At 48.9% G+C, this 27038-nt stretch overlaps 7 protein-coding genes across 7 annotated transcripts; 3 read left to right on the top strand and 4 right to left on the bottom strand.

Annotated features, from left to right (window-relative positions):
- Positions 1–3017: 3017 nt before the first annotated feature.
- On the bottom strand, positions 3018–5122 carry N7517_003058 (LMBR1 domain-containing protein; the record flags this gene model as incomplete). The annotated part of the gene is made up of 2 exons (XM_056720788.1): positions 3018–4752; positions 4815–5122. 2 exons carry the CDS (start codon positions 5120–5122, stop codon positions 3018–3020), a joined length of 2043 nt encoding a protein of 680 aa, XP_056584923.1.
- Positions 5123–6079: 957 nt separating this feature from the next.
- On the bottom strand, positions 6080–6542 carry N7517_003059 (uncharacterized protein; the record flags this gene model as incomplete). Its single annotated transcript, XM_056720789.1, has 2 exons — positions 6080–6377; positions 6463–6542. 2 exons carry the CDS (start codon positions 6540–6542, stop codon positions 6080–6082), a joined length of 378 nt encoding a protein of 125 aa, XP_056584924.1.
- Positions 6543–6547: 5 nt separating this feature from the next.
- Positions 6548–11112, top strand: N7517_003060 (uncharacterized protein; the record flags this gene model as incomplete). The annotated part of the gene is made up of 3 exons (XM_056720790.1): positions 6548–6762; positions 6838–9715; positions 9772–11112. 3 exons carry the CDS (start codon positions 6548–6550, stop codon positions 11110–11112), a joined length of 4434 nt encoding a protein of 1477 aa, XP_056584925.1.
- A 688-nt stretch (positions 11113–11800) lies between these two features.
- N7517_003061 (putative nucleotide-sugar transporter) lies at positions 11801–13321 on the top strand (the record flags this gene model as incomplete). Its single annotated transcript, XM_056720791.1, has 4 exons — positions 11801–11899; positions 11956–12032; positions 12104–12985; positions 13048–13321. Coding segments are annotated over 4 exons (1332 nt in total), but the record flags the coding sequence as incomplete, so codon positions are not given.
- Positions 13322–13982: 661 nt separating this feature from the next.
- Positions 13983–16780, bottom strand: N7517_003062 (AP-1 complex subunit gamma; the record flags this gene model as incomplete). Its single annotated transcript, XM_056720792.1, has 5 exons — positions 13983–14078; positions 14148–16281; positions 16332–16520; positions 16577–16700; positions 16771–16780. 5 exons carry the CDS (start codon positions 16778–16780, stop codon positions 13983–13985), a joined length of 2553 nt encoding a protein of 850 aa, XP_056584927.1.
- A 709-nt stretch (positions 16781–17489) lies between these two features.
- N7517_003063 (putative sterol o-acyltransferase (APE2)) lies at positions 17490–19408 on the top strand (the record flags this gene model as incomplete). Its single annotated transcript, XM_056720793.1, has 6 exons — positions 17490–17614; positions 17684–18127; positions 18190–18897; positions 18955–19210; positions 19267–19308; positions 19382–19408. 6 exons carry the CDS (start codon positions 17490–17492, stop codon positions 19406–19408), a joined length of 1602 nt encoding a protein of 533 aa, XP_056584928.1.
- A 5302-nt stretch (positions 19409–24710) lies between these two features.
- N7517_003064 (J domain-containing protein) lies at positions 24711–26321 on the bottom strand (the record flags this gene model as incomplete). Its single annotated transcript, XM_056720794.1, has 1 exon — positions 24711–26321. The coding sequence occupies one exon, from the start codon at positions 26319–26321 to the stop codon at positions 24711–24713; it is 1611 nt and encodes a 536-aa protein (XP_056584929.1).
- Between the last annotated feature and the right edge of the window lie 717 nt (positions 26322–27038).

Raw genomic sequence — 27038 nt, forward strand, 5'->3', positions numbered from 1 at the left:
CATAGGCAATTCAGATTCATCTCGATTGTATCTAGATCTTTGGGAGGTATTGTGGTTGGCCTTGACGAACTAGGTTGTACATGTAAAAGCGCCACCTTGTAGCTGTTGGGATACGCACACGTCCGCTTGGTATCTACAACTACTACTATATCTCGGCCGTTGATGGTAAGCTCTCTCGTGGTGTAAAGTAATAGTACGCATCAGACTGTCGACTTCCAGTGTTCGATGTGCCTACCTACATGTAGATACACAAGAAGATTGTTCCAGACGTCAGCCCTATTCACTCAACATGGCCGATGGCTGTGCCATGTGTAACAACAGCGGTACAAATCCCCTATAGATGACCAAATTGGAATACCTACGTGTAGTTTGTTCGGTGTAACTATGCATGGTTTTGGTTTTAACTTTCCGGGTTATTGCGCGGGTGAAACTAACCTTGTTTAAACATTTATATCCATTCTATCTTGTGACTTTGCTCTATTAGCAAGCCTTACCTTGGCTTGGATAATTGAGTGATCTTCATATCAGGCAGGGGATATGGAGTTAGTTTGTTAAGTCGCTCCATGCCATTTCCTTGCTCTGCTGTTGCTCACTAGCTGCGTATTCTGTATACTGTCTACAGACTATGTACGTGTGGGCGTCAATGGGTGCTTACCTGATATACTAGATTTCCTTCGGGTCATTGTTGTATGTGAGTAGTATAGGACCCTTTCGATTGGATCACATCTATATATATATATATATATATCCATCTCTTCCGCCGTGCCGGTGTTGAACGAATTCACAGCGACATATAAATAGCTTGTCTGTTATGACTATCTAGCCGAGAAACAGTTGCAGGGGTAGGTATGGAGGGGGGGAAATATATGCCACATGTCTTTTCTTGGTTCCGCATCCAATAGATAAACGAGCCCATATAGCAGAAAGGATACATCCATCGCCGATACTGAGGTCAATCACTCCGGTCTCTCTATAAATAATGTCCTACTGTATTATATTCACCATTTTGGGCGACCCATGCCTTGAGACTATGTCAGGTTATACACATAGCTTGCGCTCGGCATTTTGTGGCGATAACAAGTATCTATGCTCTTCCTGTATTCACCCTACTTCCTAGTGGGTTGTCTGCAGCCCCATACCATATGCCAGGGTAGATATTTATATGCATTATATTATTTGGTTGTTGGTGGGGCTTCGGGGATACAACAGCATCAATTGTATGTGTATTATGGCCGCGAAACGTCTGTCATTTATAGGTGACCATCAAAACATAGTGCAGCGACTTATTTCCATCTAGGTCTGCATAATTTCAAACTAGGTATTACGGCATTACTACTATATGGATTTAGCTTATGCATTCTAAATGAAGGCCCACCACCGAGGAAGGCGACTATAGACAAGGGATACAAGAGCGGCAAGAATAAGATACAATTTCGAGGTAGTCCCGTGGTTTTCTGGGCTCCATGGGAATAAACAACCACGACTCGTTGTAACTTAACTTTCTTGGCCAGCGTAGTGGCCTTGCTGTGTTGTAGTGGTCATGCGATTAGACATGTATATATTGATTGGTTCTCGTTGGTTGGTTTTGTTTCGGTAGGACTGTTAGGATCGGATTTATGGGTGTACTATTAAACATACGTCTCAACGCAGCTAGGACTAGCCTCAAAAGCCAGTTGGTAGACACTGTTCGTTTTATACTGGTCGCTATTGTCCAAAACAGATTCAGGCGTGTTAGCTGGAAGTATGTAGTGATTTTGGCGGTATAGGTACGACATGGGAGTAAGAGCCCTGTGACTTTATGTATCCAAGCATACAACCTCTCCTGTTCGGATCTGACATATTCCACCTTGCTCGTTATATGGAACTAACTACTAAAAAAATGTATGCGAGTTTCCCAACATCACACAATATATATCGACGGATGCCGTGATACACCACATAAATAGTCGATATTCGTTTGATCATGACAAACCCCATTGAAAATAAAGCTTCAGGTAACCAATATAATCGGCAAATCTCTAATAGAAAATTGCTTAAATTTGAGAAGAATTTCGATTTGCAGCTTAACTGGTAGTTTTGGTCGATAGTGTCATTAATTGGCGGAAATTTCATAATCGGTCCGAGTGGTCTATCAGACAACCCGGTCGACAGCCTTCGTGGTCTAGTTTGGTCATGACGTCGGTCTCATATCCTTCCGACCTTGGTAACAAGGTTTCATATGACATTCTTGGAAACAAGATTGACATCCGAAGGTCTCCAGTTCGATCCTGGACGAGGGCATCTTTTTTTGTCCCTCTCATCCAGAGAGGAAGTGGGTACGATTCGCCCAATTTACTGGACATGTGGTTGGTTTTTGGGGGTTTTAATTACTTGTACGGATTCGTATGAGGATACAAAAACAAAGCTAAGAATAAAATACCATGGCCTCTGAAATCTCTATAGAATCGTTCAATCTAAATATATATGTTCTGTGTATAATTGAGAAATTGAAAACAAACTACTCCGTGATACATGTAGTAATGAGACCCTTTATGTTAAGGACTATTCAGCCTTCATTTCGGCTCCCATGGGGGACTGTTCATAGATGATAAAATGTTGCTCTTATCTCATCACAGCACAAGTGGCGTAGTGGTTGCCTTCGTGGTCTAGTTTGGTCATGACGTCGGTCTCATATCCTTCCGACCTTGGTAACAAGGTTTCATATGACATTCTTGGTAACAAGATTGACATCCGAAGGTCTCCAGTTCGATCCTGGACGAGGGCATTTCTTTTTTAATTTTTTCTTTTGTGTTTCCCCCACGGAGAGTACGCAGGGCGCTGAATGTGTTGTTAAAGTCTGTTAGATTTTTTTGGGGGGTTTTGGGGGGGGGGGGGGGGGGGGATGTTCAAATTCTATAAAAATGTTCAATTGGTGTATCCAAGCAACGGAGAAAAAAGTATCGAGTTATGTACAAGCAAAACGACGTATATTACACTGTCCAGCAGTTGAAGAGATTGAAACACCACAATGTAAGTGCTCAACCTAGGCGCAGACGACCAGGCACTGCCCGACCTCCAAATAGCGCCGAACCTTCTTCTGTGGTGTTATTATCACCCGACATCCACCGTGGAAGTCGGAATGGCTCGCCCTGGAACCACTGAGGAGTTTTCGTAGTATCAAATGTGTTTTTGACGCGATGGGCAAAGGACTGGAAGAAGTTCTCGTCTTCCCCATTCTCGCCTTCTACAATAGTAGGCGCAGCAACTGTCCTCTGAGAAGGCTGAGAGCCCTCCGAAACAGGGACTCGCAGTCGGGACGAGCCGGGAGAACCTTCATCTTCACGATCCGACGCCCAAGTCGAACGACTACCACGGGAGGACACTGCCAGAGAACCGAAGCCGTTCAATTCTCGTTCAATGAGGTCGCGACCTTCACGCCAGCCACCCATGCCATACCCTGCAGGGTTGTTTTCAACATCGTGGATGTCATCATCCTCTGCAAGGCCGCACCCGAAGATATTCTTGATACGCCCATACAGGTTGAAAAGTGTTGCACAGATAGGCAGAAGGATAAGGATCGGGAAGATGAAATCAAACCCTTTCCCGAGGGGCGTCAGGTTGATGAGCTTACCAAGAAATTCGTAGAAAGTGGTACTTCGCCGAAACTCTTTCGGTAAGAAGGTCAAGAAGTTGTAGGCAATTGGTACCGTCAGCCGAGCCACGAGACCAGCGTACCAACATGCACTCTCGCCATAGGTATTACGACGGACAAGTGCGCGGTTTCCCCACACTTTGACATCGCTGACACCAACAAGAGCCGCCGAACACATGTATAATAGCCAGGCAGAGGCTATGAGCTGACCACCGAAGCCAACTGGGTTGTTTTCCCAGTTGGGGACAACGGTCAAACTCACGGCGGAGAGATGGGGCGCCAAAGACTTGATTAGCTCTGACCAAACAATGCAAGCTGATGCCACTGCGAAGAACGCGCCAAATGCCAGCCTGACCGAGGGAATGACGTTGGAATACAGCTGATACCGCATGTACGGGTTGAGGAATTTCACACGAGGGATCCAGGATGACCTCCGTGGGGCCGGTGCAAATTCGAGCTTCTTTGAAGCTGCGGAATTTATGATAGCCTGGAGATCGGCGGATAACTGGACCAGACGATCCCACTCATCCACAAATCGAGCCTTCATATGCCGAGCACGCTGAAGCCGCCGTGTAAGGTCGGCCAGGTAGCGTTCCGTTATCACAGAAGGGATTGTGGCGGATGTATCCGGGGACTCGAGGATCGGGGCCCGCACGTCAGGTTGGCCGTGTCCTTCCTGGAGTTCTTCAATCCACTCCTGAAAGTCACGAGCAGTTCCTGTCTTACGGCGCTGTAGTTGAGAAACCTGGCCATTGAGATTCGCCAACTCATTGACCGAGTCCATGAGGCGATCGTGCACCTTGGGCGCATGTGCCTGGATTCTGCGTAGCCGACCGCTCACATTGGAGTTTCGGAGCAGGTTTCGCGGGATCGAAACAAGACCGTGACCCATGAGATAGATGGCAAGGACGAGACCCCACACATATGCCAATGCCATGATGAGACCTTTGATGGATCTGAATTCGAAACCGTTTGAGATCGAAACGTAGATCAACCCCACCAGAGCACATCCCAGGACAATCAACTGGTATTTGGCGTTCGATCGAAGAGAGTACATAAGCCGGCCTTTAGGCTCACGGTAGCCCGAGTCGACGTATTCACCGAGTAATGGGAGGATAACCCTGTGAGAGAGACAAGAATAAGTGACAGCCCTTGGCCAAGCCGAAGAACACGGGACACTTACCAGGTGAGAACGAAGATTAGCCAGTAGGCAATACGCCAGCATACTAGAACCATTCGCTCCGGTAGCCAGATTGCTTTGGGGCCAGATCCATCTCGCGAACTCGATGCCAAATCGATGGGGACAAGAAGCACAACACTGGCGGGTAGAGCCAGAGCCAGGAATATAGGGACACTTAAATACGCGGGGGTGGCGCGGAGGGTGAGAAAGCGTCGCAGGAGAAGTAACACAAGTGCGGAGATGAGGAACAGGGCAAATGCGAAAAAGACGTTCGAGCCCACCGAGATGGGCGACACAGATACGGGGAACATGCTGAAGAAACAGCGTAAGCCAAAGAAGGGAAAAAAAATTGAAGAATCAGCCGCTGTTCATGGCGAGATCTAGGGCGCAAATGAAAGAAGCGACCAGACGTTGTCAGTGGAAAGGTAGAAAGAAGTGTATATATAGAACAGGCCCTGGGGGGTTGACGTTTTGGGGCCAGGAGAGTGGCTGACTTAAGGTCTGACTAACCGTGTCTGGAGTACTGTAAGTACTGGGGACTTTACTTTGGTCGTGTGCTCAAGTGTATAGTGGAGTACCTGGTACCAGCCACAGCCTCCTTGATATTCTGACCAATTGGTTCCTCCGGATCAGGTCAGGGCTAGAACGCCTTGTCGATCTTGATGGGAACTGAATCCTTTTCCTAGTCCATTTTTTTTTTTTTTTTGCTTTTAGACAAAGATTAGCAAATAAAAGCCGATTCAATGTCTAGATATTATGTACTACCTGTACATATGTACAAAATATATACTCCGTACTTTTTATATACCTGTATGGACATGAATATATCGGGCATTATTTTAAGATCCACACCATGACGACGTGTTTTGAGCTTCTTAAGTAACGGCCTTAAAAAAAAGGGATCGTCAGGATTTGCAATGTATTTGTAGTACATGTAAAAAAACGTGACAGCAGGGTGACCTCGCCAATCAGTGGAAACACACGCAAAACCATAAGTACCCTCAGAGCTAGCCTTGTGACCCTCCCGATAATATCACAATACCGAATAAATACGAGCCTATTGATACGCGCCCATTGATGCCATTCTTAATCAAAACCCTCAATGGGATGAATAGACAAGTCCTTTGATTTCATTTTGTCACTTCTCATTCATTTATACCCTAAATCATACATAATAAATCCCCCCGCCACTTCTTTCTTTGCCTCCTTAAGATCTGTGCACTCTCTTTGTTTCAGTGTTCTGACTCTCGGTAAGTACTTCTTTTTCTCTACCAAATCTTGTCATTGTGCAGAGAGGACAGCAACGGAGGCCCGGTGCGACTTGAGAGCTGCATGATCCCTGTCACGGATCCCATCCACCCTACAATTGCTCTCATTCGCTCCAAGCCACAATCAGGTGCTGGCCAGCGAATTGAATCCATCTGACGCTGGTGCCCGAACGCCTTGCTTTCCTCGTTGTGTTGGTCGGTGTTGGTTCCCTCCAGTCCCTCCTGTCCTCCGTTTCGTTCATTTCCCACCCATCCCCACCCTCCCTGATCGACTCGAATCACGGTTCCACACCAGCACCTGCTTACCTTTTTTTTTCTCCCTCCCGCTGATCACTCGTGTTGAACTTCCTTGCGTCTTCATCACTAATCTTGCGACATCTCACAGTTGCGCGTACTCCAGCGAATGCCAACCGTCAAGAAGCCTCTTCGTGGATTTCTCATTAATCCCCCATTGATGGGGCATCTGCTATGAATCCCGGAGAGTTCCCCAACCCGGGCGCGGGGCCTGGCCGGCCAGCCCCGAACACCGCGATGAGGATGAACCCAAACATGCAGGTCCCAAAGAATGATAGCGTGCAAGCTATGATGACCTATGTTGCGCAAATGTTGCAAAACCAGGGACCATATGGCGGTTGGAAGTCGGAAGTTCTAATCAAGACTCGGGCGACGAATGTTTATCAAATGTAAGTTGCATTTTCTGCTTGCGAAACTGGCTTTGCGCTTTTATTCTTATCTGGTCTAACGTCTATGTGAATTAGGATCACCTCCCTCCGTTTGATCCAACCTCGTATCGACCTCCACCAAGCGGCCCAGGCGGCCATGAGTTTCGAATTAAAAGCATTCACCAAAGCCAACGAGAAGAGTGAATATGAGAAGGAATGCACCGAGAAGCTTCTTCACATCAGAAACACCCGAGAGAGACAGGCCGCTGTCGCTTACCAAAGTGGAATGATGCCCCAGACGGGTGCTGGACAAAATCAGATCCCAGGCGCTTTTCCACAACACATCAATCAGAGCATGCAGGGATCCCCGGTTTCTGGCCAGCAGCAGATGGCAATGGGCATGAATGGGCAGAACCAGCAGGCAGCAATGCAGCAGCAACAGCGACAGCAACAGCAGTCACAGGCGATGCTCCAACAGCAGCAGCAACAACAGCAACAGCAGCAGCAACAACAGCGGCCCCAACAGCGCCCTGGAAATGGTATTCCGATGGTCGACGACCTCAGCACCCTTTCAGCCCAGGATCTTGACCACGTCTCTCGACTAGCAAACGAGATGTTGAACAAAACCACCCCGGAAGATATGGAGAAGATCAAATTGAACCTGTCAAACATGACACCCGAGCAGCGGCAATACCTGGCACGGAAAAACCTTGAGCCAATGACCTATTTTTTCCGCTCTCAGGCGCTCAACCAGATCAGACGCCATCGTCGCGCTCGTCTGGAAATGGGGGGACGTGCACCAAATGCCGGGGTGGATGCGAATGGTAACATGATCGGCGACCCCATGATGAATTCTCAGCATCAGCGGCAGATGCTTCAAAATATGCTAAACCTTCAACGAAATTCCGCATTTCCCGGAAATCCTGGCCAGACGATGGAACCCCCAAACTTCATTGGCAATGTGGAAAACATCCAAGGCCAACAAGCCGATGGCCTGCGCTCACAGGAGGCCGGTCAGCTAGTCGTTCCTGCAAGCTCTTCCCAAATGAACCAGCCCCCATTTCCGAATAATAACAATAATATGTTCCCACAGCAGATGGGTCAGAATGGCCAGGCAAATATGAACGCCAACAACCCAAACGCCCAGGCTCAGTTCCTTGCCCAGCAGCATCTGCAGGGTGGGTCCAATACTCCCCAGGATCGAATGCAGTTCCAGGCACAGCAGTCTCAGGCGCAGGCGCGTGCACAAGCGGCCCAGAAGGCTCAGATGGCGATGTCGGGCCATGGTGGCCAAGTGACCCCCCAACCACAGCCGCAACTGAACGGACAGAGCCCCGTTATGCCAATGCTGAATCAACCCATGGCTCCGGGTCAGATGTCTCCGGTCCAGGTTCCCGCTCAAGCCCGACCACCGTCTCGACCTGCGAACATGGGCCAGCATCCGGCTGGCGTTGCAGGACAGGCTGGGATGCAAGGTCCGCCCCAAATTCCTTCCAACATCCCGCCCCACATCCAGGAACAACTCGCTCGCATGCCTCCTGAACAGGCTCGGGCTTTTATCATGCAGCAACGTCGTGCCGCTCTCAACAACATGGCTCGAGCCAACCCCGGTCAGCAGCCGCAACTCCAACCAGGCCAGGCCCAATCGATGATGAATAACCAGATGGGAAACGCCATGATGAGAGGCTCGATGGGCGCCCCGCAAGATTTGAACTCGGGGGGAATGCCCCAAGGCCAGCAAATAACTATGCAGCAACGCCAACAACGCCAGAATGAGGTTTATAAGCTCCAATTGCTGCGGCAGCAAAACAACGGCGTGGAGATGACCCCTGAGCAAGCCAAGCAAATGGACCGCGTGTCTTTCCCACCGTCTATCCTGAACATGAATGGAACCTCGATGCAAGTTCCTAACAACGTCAAATCATGGGGGCAACTTAAGCAATGGGCAAACTCGAACCCTCAAGTTGCAAGCCCCAACGACCTCCCGCGCCTCATGATGCTCCAGAAGCTTCATCTTGGTCAACTGATTTCAGCTTCCACGAATCAAGTCCGAGACCAGAATGGCCAGGGTCCAGCGGCAACTCCATTCCAAAGCACCCAGGCGCCGTTTACGAACGCTCCAGGCTTCCCTCCTGGCCAGCAGCCCACTGCTATAAACATGGCAGCGATGCGGCCAATCTCCGCTCAGGACATCCAAATGGCTCGTCAAAAGCTTGGACCTCAGGCATCAAACTTGACCGACGAGCAGATTCAAAAGCTTCTGTACCAAAACCGCCAAAAGCAGATGATGCAGGCTGCACAGAACCGAGCAATGCAACTTGAAGGAAACACGCAGCCTGGTCAGCTAAGCCAACCGACGGCGCAACCCCCAGTTCCTGCATCACAGCCTGTCCCGCAAATCAAGCCACAGCATCCCCAACTCCCGCAACCGACTACTCAAGCGTCGAACGCAAAACCCCAAGCTGGAGCCGCGGCCAAAGGTGCTAAGGGTGCTGCCGGGAAGCAGCCCTCGAAAAAGAGACCTAGCACTGATGACACAACAGAAGCCCGAGTCACAGCTACACCCCAGATGAGCCAGCCTGTGGCTGTTCCAGGCGCCCCAGGGACAGCCCCCCAGCGACCAGGTCTCCCCTTCACGCCGGAACAGCTTGCACAAATGACTCCTCAACAACGTGCCCAGGTTGAGGCACACATGCGGAGACAGCAGTCTCAAAGTCGGGGTCAGGTACTCAGCAGAGCTGCCGCCGACGAGGCATGGAACAGGAATCTACCACCACAGGTTATGGAGGTCTATAATGACATCGCCAAGAACGCTCCACCCGCAAAGCCCATGCCTGTCTCTCCAGAGCAGAAGGCCGCAATGACCAAACAACTGCGTGAAGCCTTGGATGTTCTCGGCCGCTTGGATGCCCTTGTGCAATGGTTTGCAAAGATGCAAGGCCAGGAGAAGAATGTGAAAAATCTTCTTGCCATGGTAAGCTCTCCTTTGATAATACCTAAACGTTTGCTTACTAACTTGATCTTACTTAGCGTATCCAATTGATGAGACAGTTCAAGCCGTCGCAGGATTGGGTTGTGAATGAACATTTCACAGTTACTCCCGATTATCTTACTGGTGCTATCCTTTTTATGCGGAAGTTGTTCGCAGTAATGATTTCCCGCATGCAACAAGGTCAGCGTCCTAACGCCCCCCAACCTCCTGGCTCCAACGCCCAGGCAATGCAAGGCAACATGCCGGCACTGAACGCGACCAACTTGCAGCAGTTGCAGGCACAGGAAGAAGCTCTACAACGAGCCCGGCGCGCCTCCAGCCAGTCTGTTGTAAATGCCCCAGCTGCACCTTTCGCGGCTCCGTCTCCCAGGGGTGTCCCTCAGTATGCCCCAGGCGGACTTGCTCCCGAGAATCTCAAACTGCCCCCTCCAAAAAAGCGAAAGCAGTCTCATGGCGTGGCATCATCCCCGATCCAAGCCACTGCAGCTCCTGGCGCAGCAGCAAAATACAATAAAGCGGTGGCGGACGCCACCTCCAACGCGGCAGCCATGGCAGGTGCTTTCAAATGCAGTGTCGTTGAGTGTCAACACCACTACCAAGGATTCCCTACGCAAGCCGTCTTGGACAAGCACATTGAAGAAAGTCATCAACCTGAGGAGGAAGAGATGATCGAGGATTATCTCAAATATTACCATGAAAGTATCTCGATGGGTCTTGGACTGGACCCTAATGATAGTCTGGAAGCCCAGCAGATGGCCACAGCCGGACCAGTGCCACCCTCCACCAAGCTTAGTGCAGCAGCTTCTCCCGCGAAACAAAATATCGCTACCCCTCTCATTGCCAACAACACGCCCATGGCCAGGGTCACTAGCCAATTCGGAGCTAAGACCGCGTCTCCTGCTGCATCAACTCAGCTGCTCACTCCGCAGTTATCGTCTGCCAAGGGAACGAAGCCTGCTGGTAAGGATGAAAAGAAGGATGTTATCAAATTGGAGGACAGCGATATAAAGGATCCCTGGGCAGAGTGTCCTACCTCGCTTGACACAATTCATGATGCCTTTTCAAACCTCGCGAGCAAGGATCTGCCTCACCTGGGCTATGATTCGCTCGAGGACTTCGATATCAATGAAGCCACTCCGGTGGATGATGACTGGGCTGCCTTTGCTAGTCTGACTCCTCCAGACGAGGCCGAGGAGGCTGCTTTCCTTGAGAAGTTTTATGAACCTTGGGACGACGAGTCCATTGCATTGGCTGCGGCGAGGATCCGGATCCCGCCTGAGATCCAGGTCAAGGGCAAAGGACCTATGGGACAGCTTGAGGTTGACTGGGATGCTGTTGCGCGTTACGAGAGAGAAGGCATTCCCATTCGCATGACTTGAAAGTGAAATTCCTGGTTTGTATTGAGAGCATGTACACATCGCTAGTCCATGAAGGACTGAGATTATGAAACATTTTTTTTCGGCGGGTTCGTTTCCAGCGTACATATGGTTCAGGAGCGATGCGTTTGTACACTACGCGAGACTCCTGGTTAATTTCTTGTGATCTTTTGAGATCAACCCTTTGGGATTCTAATTATTTTTGGACTTTGTCCATTGGCCTCAGCGATGGCGTTTGGAGGGAAAATCCAGGATCAGGCTCTTAACTGGATTAATTATTCATTTGGAATATACAAATTTTTTTTTTTTGGAAATCTTGGAGTTTACCTAACATTTGCGAGTGTATTTAACACAAAGAGTATAGGGCCGTGGCTTGTGACGTCTTTTTAGTAGTCTTTTTAGTAGTCTCAGATATTCCACAACATAGATGTGTTTTTAGATATTTCTTCCCCTCAGTTTTATAGGTAGACAATAGAAAAAAGAAAGGTAGCATTCGTGTAAGAGACCTATAACCTTTGATATAGTTGGTTGTAGTCAATAGTGAGGCCAAAGATGTCGGTGGAGTCCGAGGTACCGTGACAAATTGTTATCTTCCGATAAGCTCATCAGCTCATCTCCGCTTTGTCTCACTGATCCCCCCCGAGGTCCCTTTGATCACTTCACCTTTTGGATCTTGACACTTGGAAAACTATTACAGTGGGACAAGATGGCAAACAATGCCCTCATTCCCTTCCTGGTCACGATGATGCTCGTGACCGGGGTGTGCAACACCATTCTCAACAAGTATCAGGTGCTGTCCCTCGATTCAGAACTACAAACACGAACTAATCACCTCATCTTAAATAGGATATGCAATGCGTGCGGAACTGCGATTCCCCAGATCCTAGCCAGCGGAAGCTGTTCGAGCAGCCAGTCATCCAAACGTAGGTTTTACCTGTTTATGATACAGCTTTGCAACACTCGCGATTAATGCTGACACCAGGCGGTAATACAGAGCCGTAATGTTTATGGGTGAAATGGGCTGTTGGCTGGTTGTCGGCTTAACCTTCCTCTACCGCCAATACATCGCACCCCGCCTATCCAGTGACCCCTCACCCCTCCTAACTGGCGGATATCACCCGATAAACGGCGACGACGAAGGCATCGATGAAGATGACCACATAGTTGATGAACTCGACGGTGACAGCAGACACCCTAAGCCCCTGCCCGAAGATGATAGTCGCATCCCACTCCGCGGATGGAAGATCCTACTTCTTGCAGCGCCGTCAAGCTGCGATATCGCCGGCACAACCCTCATGAACGTGGGTCTTCTCTTTGTGGCAGCCAGTATCTACCAGATGACCCGAGGTGCCCTTGTCCTTTTTGTAGGCCTATTCAGTGTCCTCTTTCTCCGTCGCAAGCTCCAATTATACCAGTGGAGCGCCCTCTTCATTGTCGTCCTAGGTGTGGCTATTGTGGGTCTTTCTGGAGCTCTATTCAGTGGTGAGTCAGGCCACGATATCAACCAGAACGGGAGTGCTACCGATATGGCCTCGCATGCGCTCATGCAGGCGCGTGATGTCGCTCGGACCCCCGAGGCTGTCCAGGCCATCATTGGTGTGCTGCTTATTGCTGCAGCGCAGATCTTCACAGCCACACAGTTTGTGCTGGAGGAGTGGATTCTGGAGAATTACGCCATGGATCCGATCCAAGTTGTGGGCTGGGAAGGCGTGTTCGGCTTTTTGGTTACTGTTGTCGGCATCGCGATCATGTATCTTATTGTTGGACGGACCGATGCCGGCCGGTATGGCTACTTCGATATCAAGGAGGGATTGCACCAGGTTTTCAATAACAGTGCTGTTGCCATATCCAGCTTGTTTATCATGATCAGTATCGGGTATGTTTTTATCTTGCTTCTCAACTCCCTGTTCCCGCCCTCCCCTCTAACGTTTGTTCTAGTGGCTTCAACTTCTTCGGTCTGTCTGTCACCCGCACTGTGTCCGCTACCTCTCGTAGCACAATCGACACCTGCCGCACGCTCTTCATCTGGATTGTTTCTCTTGGACTCGGCTGGGAGACCTTCAAATGGCTCCAAGTTGCCGGCTTCGTGCTTCTTGTCTATGGAACTTTCCTGTTCAATGACATCATCCGCCCTCCGCTCAAGGCTTGTTTGCCTCGTGACAGCAGAGAGGGAGAGGTGCTGCTCCCCGAAGGCCCCATTGAACACATATGAGTAGCTTGGCTACTTGTTTTGGACTTGCTCTTCATATTATATACCATTCTGGTGTCCCGGTATATTACGGTTCTTAGATTGGGCTTATGCCATGGATTTTGGATAAATCATACGACTTTGCATTCTTTTGTTTCCTGTGATGGAGTTATCTCTTTTTGTTTTTGGGGATTATATACTGACTTTTGATTTTTTTTGCGGAGACTGCAGTTGATCTGAACTCTCTTTTGAAGTTATAGAGCTTTGCTTTTGGTCGCCTATTGCATTTCGGTTTAAGTTTTTTGGATTTAGTCCGCGTTATAGGTGTGACAATGCACTTTTAACATATACTACTAGTAGCATCTAATGAGTACATGTAGGAACGCACCACTGGTACAACTCTCATATGGGCTATTAGCTACATGGTCTTGATGTAATACTCCCTGCACTTTCTCATACGCTAAAACTTTCACCTGAAACATGTACAATAAGAACAATCCCTCCCTCCAAGTAGTGAAACGAAGTACAAGAGAAAAGGAAATCAATGGCAAAACAAAAGTCTAGATAGATAGTAAAAGCGAGAAAGGTGCAGAGAACTAGGGAGTATAGAACTGGATTTGACTGTTCATGGGAAAATTAAACATTCGTTCGGATGAGATTTTGGCATCACTGCCGCCAACTTGATTTACGGCTCGGACCAGTCCACTTGGTCGGTGACGGGGTCTCCACCGTCGCGGGCGGAAGTGACACGAAGACGGAGGCGAAGTTTGGCAGGAAGACCCTGGAAGTAATAGGTTAGTTTGAGACTCAATAGTTAAAGTGTAAGATAGGAAGGAGAAACTAGACATACCCCATTCAGAGCGGTCACGCGCATTGATTGTGTGCCCTCGTCACCGGCCTCTAGATCAGCTTTGCTAATTGCGCTCAGCTGCAACCGCTGACTCTTTGGCACGGCAGCCTGCAAGCCGACGCTAGTGAATCGGTCGAAGTTGGAGTCGTTGCGGAAGCGCGCCAGGATCTGGGCGTTGTTGCCGCTTCGCTGAACCTGCAAGGTAAGGACAAGGCCATCCTTGTTGAGCGCTGTGTGTGCAGGGGTTGAAGCAGTGACAGGTGCGGGAGAGGTGGAGGGCGAAGGCGCAGAGGCACCCATGCCTCCTGCACCTAGCAGATCCATCGAGGCAGACGCTTGTGTGGGCTGAGGGGATGGCGAAGGACCGTTGGAGCTAAACAGGTCCATGATGGCGCTGTTCGGGTTCTTTTGGCCAGCAGGACCCGGCGAGGGAGATGACATGCCCGAGTCTCCGCCAAGAATGTCTGCCAGCAGATCGGCGGTGTTCGATCCGTTCGAGGTAGGGCTCGCAACAGGGGCGTCGGACCCACCAACCAGGTCAAGGAGCAGGTCATGCTCTGCAGGTTTGGCGACCTTTGTTGTCGACTTGCCACGGAGAATCTTACTCTGGCGTTTCTTAGCAGCGGGGGTAGCACCTAGTACCCGCTGTTCCTCACGGATCTCAGGAGCGGGCATCCGCTCGAGTACACCACGGCGGATTTGATCGTAGCCGAAAAGATTAGTGTATTCAACGGCACGCTGTTGAATTTCTACACTCAGGTCTGCGGTTCGGCTGGAAAGCAAACGGCGTAGGCGTTCAATTTGGGCGGGATCCGACATGCGCACAGTAAGCTTCATGGATGCAGTGATGATGTATTCGACAGCAATCTGGGAGGCATAGGTGCTGTTGAGAATGTTGGTAAAGAGATCGACAAGATCACTCTCCCGAACCTCCTTGACCAGTTCCTCTTCCTCGTACTGACCACCCTGAAGTAGGCTATCGGCATATTCACCAATGGTCCACGTCGCAGCAAGTGTAAGACCCTCTTGTGAGATGTCTTCCTTCAATGACGAGTAGAGCTTTTGTACCGCATAGGTCTGCAGATCAGGGGTAGTCGCAATGAGACGGACGAATGAGGACAGAATCTGTTCTTTGACGTAGTTCCCAGCCAGCTTTAGAACCCGCAAAATGGTGTCCATGTGCCAGCGCTTGTTGGGTGCAAAACGATCGGCCGCGATGCCTATCTGTGTCGTCATGACGGACTTGAATTCGTTATCGGCCACCTCCAGGAAGGCCAGCAGTTCCCGCACTAGCACCCGCACATTATCTTCGTTGATCAACATGAAGCTGAGATCGAGCGCTCGCCGGCGAATGCTAATATCAGGATCCCGCAGGCATTCCAAGATCGTGTTGCGGTGTCTTTGCACTGCATTTGGTTCAATTGCAACAACCTTATTCAGGGTGTTCAACGCAACGTAACGGATATTATTGTCCTTGTTAGCCAGGAATTTGCCGAGAATGTTGACGCCCAGCACCCTCAGACCAGAGTCGGCTTCGATGTCCAGAATCGTAAGAACGGCCTCATATAGAATAGAGTTGCCGACGTTCTTTGAGGAATCCGTATTGGTGGCCACCTGGGCCAGGATGTCGTTGATCAATTCGCTGGTGGCCACATCTCCCCGACCCAATACACGCAAGAACCGAAGGATCTTGACTTGGAGGAAAGGATCTGTGATACCGGATACATCATGCTCGGGGGCATACCCGGAGGTTGTCAGCCCCTTCAAAGCGCGAACCAATCCTCCAGCCAAGGGCCGGAACATTTCGATCACGCCCGCGGGTCCTCCTTCCTCTTCATCCTCTTCTTCCGCCTCACATAGATCAATCGCTAGTGTCAGCCCACAGAGAAGAACGCCATGGTTCCGGTCCGACAAAAGGTTCTTCGCTTTCTCGAGGAAGTGCTCGTACAGGTCTGGAACCTTGCGACATATCCGCATGGCACAGATCGCTGCTTTCCGTCGAATATAGGGGTTGGCGGTCGACATGAGGGTTTCGACTTCGGGGAACAGATCACGAGACATTTCAACCGAGGCAATGTTTCCGAGTGTACAGAGAGCGAGACCGACGATATATTGGTTGGAGTGGTTAAGGTCACTGCATTTTAATTAGCACAGAGTCAGCCAGTCAATTACAGCGAGACTTACTTTTTCAAAGAATTGGTCACCAGTGTCAGCACCTCTTGGTTCTCATCTAGCAACAGCATGGTCCCCAGATACCCCAACCGCTTGTCAGCGAACCGGTGTGAGGCAAGTAGTTTCAGACATTCGATCTGGCCGAAGTGAGTCCGTTCGCCGAGAGTGAACAGATACAAGAGCTTGGCGACATTATTTCTCCTAACAATGGTTAGAGGTCGATCGGATAATCGAATGAGATGGATGCTGAAGCTAACCGGATGCCGGAGTCATGACTCTCTTCTCGAAACGAGGCGCGAATAGCGGCGCTTTCTTTTTGGATGACTGCACGCTCATCGGCGATGGTCTTTGCGGATCGAACATTACGAATGAATTGCTTGACTATAAACAAATTGGATTGCGTGGTCAGAATGCATTTCAGGGGAGAGGAGGGGCGGCGGGCAGCACTTACGGGAAGACATGGCGGCCAGAGGGACCCCCGACGGGGCGAGGAGGAGAAATATTCAATGGAAAAGAAGGGGCAAAGTCAGGCGCAAGAAGGTAAACCAAGCACCGCGCTCATAAAACCAATGAAACGAAGAAGTATCAAGGCTGTTGGTGTGGAGTTCTGGACTGTTGTATTATTGATTCCTCATGGCAGTCGACCTGGCATCTTGGCATGGGGCACTAGTATGGAAGAAGACTAGCTTGGCTACCCTGAATCACCTGACTCTTTGATACCAATTCAGCTACACCGCCTTTGGATTGACACCTGACCTCGGCAGTATGACATAAGTGGCAGATCTGGAAATTACAAGTTCCGAGGAACAATACAGGCACATAACACGTCTGACATTGAAAGGATCTATAATGCTTGGAGAAAAACAAAGTAGAATATACAAACATGATAGATATGAAATTTGACAGGCCAACAATTCAACAGTTCGACAGTTTTCCTCTCTGAACATACATATGTATTGTCGATATAGTTCATATGTAAGTTGTATAACGTCCATGGGTACTATAAAGGCAGTCTGACGTAGTGGCCCGTGGTTTCGAGTTTCCAGCGAGTCCAAACAAAACCAAACAGACCTCGGAAGCTGACCACACATAATCTTGGGTGTTTCCAAGTCTCCATCTCAGTATCTTCAATGTGCAAACCCCCCGATTCTGCAATTGTGTCCACATAGGATGTCTAGCGCCATCGCCCAGAATGAATCTGCAACTCTCCGGCCGCGCGCCGTGCCGCTACAGCCTGATGCAAAGTCCGACATGGCTCTCCCCCTTCCAGTGGACAAGCTAGCCCAGGATACGAGGTAATATGCCCTCAATTTGCACCGGATTGGATGCAGGGAAAATGGCTAATCTGTTTGTCGCAATCGCAGTGGCCGCTCAACTCCTATTTCCGAAGATGCTCCTCCATCGGCACATTCGATCTCATCCGCGAGGAAGCAAGTCCGCGCTCGGAATCGCCTGTTTTATACTATAGACTATGTGCCTCGCGTGTCGCATTTTGATCCCGATAGCGACTATCACAATTTCCGAGGGTTCTTTACTCTCTTTTGGATTGGCTTGGCCATCATGGTTGGGACCAGTGTCTTGCGCAATATTAAGGATACCGGATACCCTTTACAGGTGCGCGTTTGGACTCTCTTGACGGCCAATGTGTGGGGAATGGGGCTGAGTGATGCGGCCATGGTGATGAGCTCAGGACTTGTCCTGCCTATGCACCGGCTGTGGCGGGGTGGTCCACAGTGGATGCGATGGTCACGCGGGGGTATGATCTTACAGAGCTTGGGTGAGGCATTTTGGTTGGTCCTATGGATAAAGTGAGTTTGTGGCTTGTTTGAAAACTGGAACTCGGAGGATGGCTGACATGTAAAAAAAACAGCTGGCCCTTTATGATGCAGTGGACCTGGACTGCGCAGGTGTTCTTCACGCTGCACACTCTGACCATTCTAATGAAACTGCATTCATACGCTTTCTATAATGGACATCTCAGCGAGACAGAGCGCCACCTTGCCTCCCTCGATAAGCCAGGCTCAAAGTCACCTGAGCCCCCGACTGCCATTCATTACCCGGAGGTACACCGACGTCGGCCGTCAATGAAACAGCATGACGAAGACCAGCCGGGAGAGCCACTGGAGAGGCTGCGCGAAGATCTGGCTACGGAGTTGACCTCCCCGCTAGGCAACATCTCATACCCGCAGAACCTGCATGTTGGAAACTATGTTGACTTCCTCTTTTGCCCGACCCTTTGCTATGAGCTAGAGTATCCCCGCCGACTGGAGCGACGCTGGTCAGAAATTGGCTGGAAGGCCGCTGCTGTATTTGGTTGCATCTTCCTGCTCACCCTGACAAGTGAGGAATTCATCGTCCCCGTGTTGGCAGAGGCTAGCGCCCAACTCCGTCTCTTCTCCAACATCACAGACAAGGCCCTCGTCCTTGCCGAAACTATCAGCATGCTCCTCTTTCCCTTCATGATCATCTTCTTGCTGGTGTTCCTCGTCATCTTCGAATATGTGCTGGGTGCGTTTGCAGAGCTGACTAGGTTCGCTGATCGTCACTTCTATTCAGACTGGTGGAACTCCTGTGACTGGTAAGCCGAAATTGCTGTTCTATGCATTAGGAAATCTATTAACCAGGTTTTACGTAGGATGGAATTTTCTCGCGAGTGGAACGTTCCTGTCCACCACTTCCTCTTCCGCCACGTCTACTGGCCCGCCCGATCCAACTTCTCCCAGCCTGTGGCTATGGTCATCACATTCCTCGTCAGCTCTATTTTCCACGAGCTAGTCATGAGCTGCATTACCAAGAAGCTTCGAGGATATGGTTTCCTGGCCATGATGCTTCAGCTGCCTATTGTTGCAATTCAAAAGTCTCGCTTTTTCCGTGGCCGAACAATCCTAAATGTAAGCTGTTATTTGTTTGCTCGATATTTTGCGGTTCTCACTGACTTTGTTCCTAGAATGCCTTCTTCTGGTTCTCAATGATCTTGGGTCTGTCTATGGTAAGCTCTACATCTTCACTTTGAGATTTGCAACATTGCAGTATATTTGACTCTAACCATGATTTATCCATAGATGTGTGCATTCTATGTCCTAGTTTAGAACCAAGACTCGGCGCGTATGCGCTTAGACACGGTGAGCTAGCAAGGAGTCAATTGGGCCAAGGAAGGTATGGAACCCTACCGGCTTGCTATTAATATATGATACCTTACTAGGTGTCCCCCGCTCTTGTACATATGTTCGGTTATCTTTATATCCATAGTGTGCTTTGATATCGATATTAGTTGTAATGAAGTATACCACTTGGGCACTTGTTTGTACCGTCGTAAAAAGAAAATTCAGCCATAGATGCTCGGCTATGAGAATATGTTGTCATCACCCTAAGCTCTGAAAGCTTCTCTGTCAGCAGAAACAGGTTCATGAGATCTAGTATGCATTTGACAAGTGAATCTATCCTTGTTAACTTGTTGCCTCAAAATATGGGATATGAAGCTAAGGTTACCTGTACATCCAGGAGGAGAATTGTCATACGAAAAAGGCCACCAAAGGCAGATCAGTATACTGTGGCGCTGCAGTAAAAGCAATGCGATTCATAGAAACACTTAATATAACCGATTTGGCTCAAATTCTGACGTTGAAGGAACATTAGGTTATTGATAATTGGTTCAAATGTAGCCTGCGCGGCTCAAATTCCGATACTCGGCTCAGCGGAGCGGGGCGTGGATAACAATGTGAAAAGAATGGAAATGCTGTCGGTTTGTACGACGAAGAAACGAGGTCTAAAACGGAGAAGTTAGATAGTTTTCAGTGCAACCAAGTGACGAGGTGACCCGGAATATATCTTCGGTGGATCAGAAACAGGCATGGCATATAAGTAGTCCGATATGCTGCATTTCGCTTCGCTAGGCGCCTGGCAAAACTTTCTATTCCAGAAAGCCTGACAAATTAGCTTGTTCTCTTGTCCACATATAACAATTGGAAGCTTAAGACGATAGAAAGCTAGTTGCTTTAGCATGGTAGAATTGCCGTATTCTTCTCATTGTGCATCAAACACCATACAAGTGAGTCCCGAGGAACTCTGATAACTCTGGTCTAATCAGATCGTGGACACTCTGCCCATGCGCTATTCCATAGCACGCATCAATGTCACGATAAGGAATATGTCATAGGGTGACCTCCAGTAGGGCCTTCATATTCCCCAAGGCCGGCCAGTGACGTGGCATCGAGTAGTTGCACTCTTTGAAAATACCCCATCGGAGTCGGATATAATGAAGCGAAGAACTACTCGTGCATGACAGGGGCAACAGTAGATATTTTGAATTCCGGGGCTCACTTCAGCCTATGAACAGTGGTTGTTGCTGTCCGGAGCTAGCACATTCCCTTGCTGTCAAGGCAGTTATTGATAAAGCTTAAGCATATATTCAGCTGTGACTGTGTGATATCTTGTTTTGCTCGTGCGATATGATCCGGACAGCCCGCATCATTGTGCTTTCGTGGCTTGGGATATTCAAAATTCTCCCTGCGTGTTATTGACCTGCTTAGGACGAACATCACCGAATGTCACGATGATCCACCAGGTAGTGGTAGCATCACAAATTTCTAAAGCACTACAAGCATGTTAGAGTCAGCTGCGAGGGCAGTGTCATAAGAAAAAATGACCAGCCCTGGAAATTAGTAGCAAACTCACAGATAACCAGAGAGATGCGGTAATTATGAAGTCGAACCTTTAAAAGTCCATATTCGGTATCCGGTTGTTTGACTTGCCAAAATAAAACATTCCGGACCGATCAGGGTCTTGATGAGTGTTGCCACAAGTTATACTAGGAAAGCGAAGAGGAGGATCGAGAGGTTCTTAATGATGGTTGTCCCCAGATCGTACCTTCCCCAGACCTTGTGTCTTCCTCAGTGAGACCAGGAGATGAGACCTATAAATGACTTCAATTTACTTTTTCTTCTTTCCTTGTCTAACTCTCAGCCCCCCTTCCCTTTATCTTGCTCCCACTGTGCTTTACAGATGGCTTATGTGCCGGATGAAACCCCTCGCAGAAAAAATGTGCTTCCGTACTAGCGAGATGGACAGGCCGAAAAAGTGCGGGCCTAGCGCCTTTTCCGCAACCCACCCTATACATTCGCTATGTCCACGGGTGGGATATCTTGTCTTCCTTATGAGACCGTTATCTGAGAGGTTGCTCTGCCACTAAGAGATCTGCCAAAGATACCCGGCCACATCAAGGCCTGCCTGTATTTGACTCAGAGGAACATTTTCTGTGATCAGGACTTCATTCAAGGTGGAGAGTCGCATCGACGGTACTCCTTAGTACATCCGAAATCGCGGGGGATCTGCAGATACCCGTCGAACCCACAGTGGCGCATCATGTATCGTGGCGTATGTCCGTGCGCAACTGGTCTGTTAACTCGATGGACTACGGGTCTATCTTCCTGGCAACAGGAAGTTGAGACGTGCTAGTACATATGCCCTCTCACATATGGATCAAGGCAACAAGGGAAGACGGATTAAGACAGTTCACGGGGCCCACTTCTGGTGGGACCCATTGTCTATAGATCATCTGCGTCTTTGACGTGCGTCTGCAATAGCCCTCCGACATTAGGTAAGTTGCGTCTATTTCATCGCATGAGGCTTTTAACAGTCAGCCATATTAAGGTTATCTCCTGCAGGGGAGAAAAAGGCTTCCGGCATCTATCGACCTCCATCCTATATTGTACCGCACAAATCGAGTTTCTAGAGTCTTTCTCCGACTCTCTCACCCCATTCAGCAAAGAGGAAAATTTTCATCTCTATTAGATTGGTGGAGCCTAAGATCTAAAAGCTCGTTTCGTTTCTCGCTGCCGTAGGTACAAACCCAGAAGCCCCCCCATGACTTATCGACCTACATATTTCAAAAACGGCCAGACCGTCGGTTTACAGGAGATCGTTTCTCGACCTAGTCATTATAAGTGCTTCGGTCGACTCAAATTCGCCCAACCTCTATTAACGCGAGCATAAATCTGACAACATGAAATGACTATTCCAAAAACCGCAGAAGTGGCAGAAGACGCTTATTTGGCTACAGTACAAAGCGGTTCAAAGAACCTGACTCACCGAGTTGGTCTTATATCTATCAACTTTAGGCTCTGTAGCTTGTTGTATCGATCTCATTTTGACTTTCTAATGAGCTTTTAAGCCTCGGCAGTCCCGAAGCATTTCTCTGCTGACTAGGAACAAGCGGAAGGTAATGTTCCATGATGGAACGCTTCTACGGGAAATCTTGTGCACACTGCACACGAACGGACAGAATTAATGCTTATCAATTGTCAAAGTTCTCTCGGTGCCATAAAAACTATAGTGCACTCACTCTTCACGAGAAGTTTGGAGGGCAGTAACTCGAAAGATTTGAGAATACAGTAGCATGAGATAAAACTGCAATAGTATCTATGCCAGAGTATCACGAGCCACATTTACTTAATCTAAAAGATAGCCAGCCTCCCTGGATCCCATTAGCGTGGGACTATTCGTTATACTATTCCCTGTTGTGATAGAGGTTGCTCGACGAGCAAGAGTAGATTGTTACCACGAATGTTGCAGGGCTACACATCCTGCGATTCGAAGCCAGACAGTCGGATTCTGCGCAAATCCTTACTTTTTATGGAACCAGATACAAGCAGAGATGGTCAGCCATCATGAAGCTAGTTGAGCTGCAAGTCGATTGAGACATATTACCAGGGCCTAATTGTATGACTTGTTATCAATCAATGGAAGACCCTTATGAAGATAGGCGAAAGTTACTCTATTAGTGCAAATCTCACTCAGAGCTCTCATCCCACGTGGGTTCTTCTATGAGATTCTGCTACAGAAAAATCCAGCGTTGGCCAGTATGTAGTATGGCTTGACACCATATATCAATTCAGTTTTTGAGGAGTTATATATCTAGAATATTTGTCAAATGCCAGTGGCATGAAACAACTGTCTACCAATATTGTGAATAGACATCTGTATTTGGAACTGGGCTCGGTGTGATGTCGGCTTGTCTTCCCCGGGCCCCCTATTGTTGTTATCAAATTAAAATACATGAACATATGAAATGTACAAATCTGCAGCACGAAAAGCTCAATTACTTGCGGTAGCCTGGCCCTTGAGAGCAAACTAATCTCATATCCCGCTAAACTTATTATTCCAAGTCGGGTGAGGACTGTCTAACAGGAATATCAGTACACCTCAATTTCAGCCCACTAGTTTTCATTAAGAGGCAAAGCAAGCATCTCGTTCAAACAGCCGAGAGTAGAATTCGGGCGAACCATTTGCCCGGGTGATGAGACGCCTACAAGGCCTTGTGGCATTATCTCCGTCGACAGATTCAGCCCATCCCACCACATATTTAATTGGAAGAGCAGGTTGCCTTTAGTGTGGGTGCTAATCATCCTCCATCCAGGCCAACGCTGGAACCAGGCCGTGCTGAATGAAAGATCTCCGATGAACAAGTATCAGCCAATTGATTCATTAGCAGCTAGGAATGATTAGAATGAAAGTTTCTTGCATTGAGTTGGTTCCTAATTCCTAAGGCGAGAAACACCAATCAAGTTCATATTGAGCCTCGTCGAGACTCTTGACAGACCAAGGCTGAACAGCCCCCAATAGTATCACAGCTCAGTAGTTGCAGTCTAAAATTTCCAAAGTTGTACTAATCGAACATTCCTAGATACATCAACAGTCTATTCTTAGAAGATCCAATCACCGTTCGTAAACTTGCGAGGCTTTCCCCGCCACTTCCAGCCCAACCTAACCCAACCCAACCAACATATCCGTCTTACATCGAAGAAAAACAGAACAAAGAAACCAACAAAGAACCAAGGTAATGGCATATCATATGAAAAAAGCATAATTCGTTAATTGTTCACCAAGGCAGCCCACGGGCTTAGCCCGGGAGCCCAACGTATAATAAAAAGAAAAGAAAAGAAAAGAAAAGAAAACGAAAAAGTTAGAACGGCGAAGGCAAAATGTAGTCACCAGTAAGCAGAGACCCCAAACAAGGACCCCGACAAGACAATTTCATACGCCACAAGTGCAGGATTTGAGGCAAGACAGATGCAACACACCATCCACACCCATCCCCGCCCTAATGCGCTAACGGCAATGACAAAGATACACCCCGGTCCTGGTCTGCTTATCCCCGCGCAGCTGAGACAAGAACCCAGGTAACACGAATGGAAATCGAAGTCTTCAAAAAAAAAAAAACGTCCCGATGCTCGGTGGAACAGGCGACGCATATGCAAAAAGCGGAGCATTAGGAACGCCCCGATTCCCTGAGATCGAAAACAGTAGATAAAGTTTTAAAATAAAATTTGAAGCGTATTGGAGGCGTGAGTTGTCGTATGTGATCGTATTTCATGAATTTCATGGGTAATTGAATTAATAAGCAGGCTGGCGTCTCCCCACAGCTGGAGGACGACCATCCTCTTCGTAGTAAGGATAATGAGGGCGTCTTGGAGCGTAATTGATATCGTCCTGCTTGTATGCCCTGGCGTATTTGATGTCCTTCTCGTTCGGGCGGGAAATGTATTCGACGTCCGGATGGGGACGAGCAGAAGGGCGTGCAGACCGAGTCTCAAAACGGGGTATGGCTTCCGCGGTGTAGGTACTGCTTCGCTTAGGTGTCGGTCGTGTAGAGGGTATGCGATCCCGGTCGGGGGATCTCGCTGAGCGATACTTTGATGACTTCGGCTCTACAACGATATGGTCGGGTTCCTTGACAACCTTGTAGCGAACTGAGGTCTTGGGAGAACTGCCCCTTGGGACCATTTCAGGGGTACTTGGACTAGAATAGCCCGAGTCATTGCGCTCGCGCATTCTGGAAGTTCGCGGTGGCAGTCGCTCACGAGACATGTCGTGCAGTGTTGGCTCACGGGTTGGCTTTGGGCGGACGAAGCCAGTGGTGGTTGCGGAGCGAGTGCTGAGGAAAGAAGGGCGGAAAGATCCCTTGAGACCTGGGGTGGTTGCGGAGGGTTGCAGCTTGGGTGGCTTGGCCTCATAAGTTCGGGTGGACTCCAGATGCTCGTAGGAATCATCGCGTGATGAAGAACGACGGCGGGTGCGGGTGGACCGTCCCGCGGATCGCGGAGTGGACAACTCTGGTTCCGCCGAGTCGTGACCATGGTACCGTCGTGGGGACTTGGAACCTTGGGCTTTGGATGCGATATAATCCTCTGCATGGAAGTACTGAGTATCCAACTTGGATTGCCAGTGATCGTCCACATCGCCATCCTCGTCGTAACGGTGTTCACGGCGACGAGAGGACTCCGATGGTCGGGATCGTGAATCTCGCTCTCGGCGGGGCGTTATTGAAGTCCGTCTGGTATGATAGCGAGGAATACTAGAATCAGATGTATCTTCGTCGGATTCTGGATAGGATCCAAATGTATCCCGCTTTTCCTCGGCCTGTCGTCGTCGCTCCTGATCGCGTGTCTTTGCACGGTCGGAATGTGTTGCCTTGGCCGTCTTTTGCTCTTCCTTCGCTTGATGATACATGCTCATCGGTGTTCGAGCCTTTTTCTTCTCTTCCGTCGGTTTCGTCTTTGGGCGTAGGCCAAACTCTTCGCATTTGCGAGCCGTGGTGGAGCGTGGTTCCTCTGTGAATCGCAATTCTTCCTCAAAGAAGACTTCTATCGGGACCCTCTCCTCCATGTAGTGGCCATTGCGGAATTCGCGAGTGCTGGCTCCACTCCCCCGCGGAGAGTTGTAGGAAGAGTCGGTTCGTCTGCGTTCCAGCAGTTCACGCTTCAGCTCGGCTATCTTGACTTTTTGGTCATGTTTAGTCCGTCGGACATCGTCTGAGAGCAGTTCATAGGCCTGTTGAACTTTCTGGAATTCATCTTGGGCAGCAATCCGCTGCGACTCATCTTGAATCTTGTCTGGATGGCATTTGAGAACTCGCTTTCGGTGGGCGGCCCTAATTTCAGTGATGTTGGCATCCTTGGCGACACCAAGTACTGCATATGGGTCTATATCTGGTGGTGTGGACATTGTGGACAATGTTTGCTTTCAATTGAATGGGATGAAAGAAGATGAAAGTGAGAGGGAAAGAAGCGGTGGAGAAGATATGGAATGTCAACAACTGACGTAGCAAAGATTCCACACCGATCCAGAATGAACTGGAGATGATTTGCAATGCAAGAAGAGATAAAGGGCAACAATATGGCCGGTTTAACCGTGAAAAGAAAGATGGGACAATGAATCAGCGGGCTCTTAGAGCAACCGAAGGGGGCGAATGACTGCGCCACAAATGGTATTTAATATGTAATATAGAGACATAGAGAGTCACATAGACAAAAAATCTTATCGAGACGTTCAAAGAAGCCAGAGATGCCCAACCTAATAACCTTCCCCTAATTTTATTAAAATCCTTACTTTCACCGGTTATTTGGTCTGAGCACTTCATCCGATTTGTTAGAAATTCTTGCCAATCAAACCTGAGTATGGTGGGGATCAAATAACACGAGGGGCCCTCTCTCCCCTCTTGAAATCGTCACGCCAATCTTTCCATCTTTTCTCGATCCAGTCCCTCCTGCATATCCCCAACTTTCATCTAATTAGTGCGGGTTTATGGCCCATTTAGGTTCGATCGCCTCACTACCTTTTTTTTATTTCTTTTTTTTTTCGCCTTGTCAAGGCACATATCCAAACTCGTTTAACCTGAAACGGGTGATTTGGTATTTGTATTCTATACGTTATAGTAAGTAA

Source organism: Penicillium concentricum, assembly GCF_028827145.1.
Source record: "Penicillium concentricum strain IBT 3081 chromosome Unknown utg000001l_segment0_segment0, whole genome shotgun sequence".
In the NCBI taxonomy this organism is placed as follows: Eukaryota; Fungi; Ascomycota; class Eurotiomycetes; order Eurotiales; family Aspergillaceae; genus Penicillium; species Penicillium concentricum.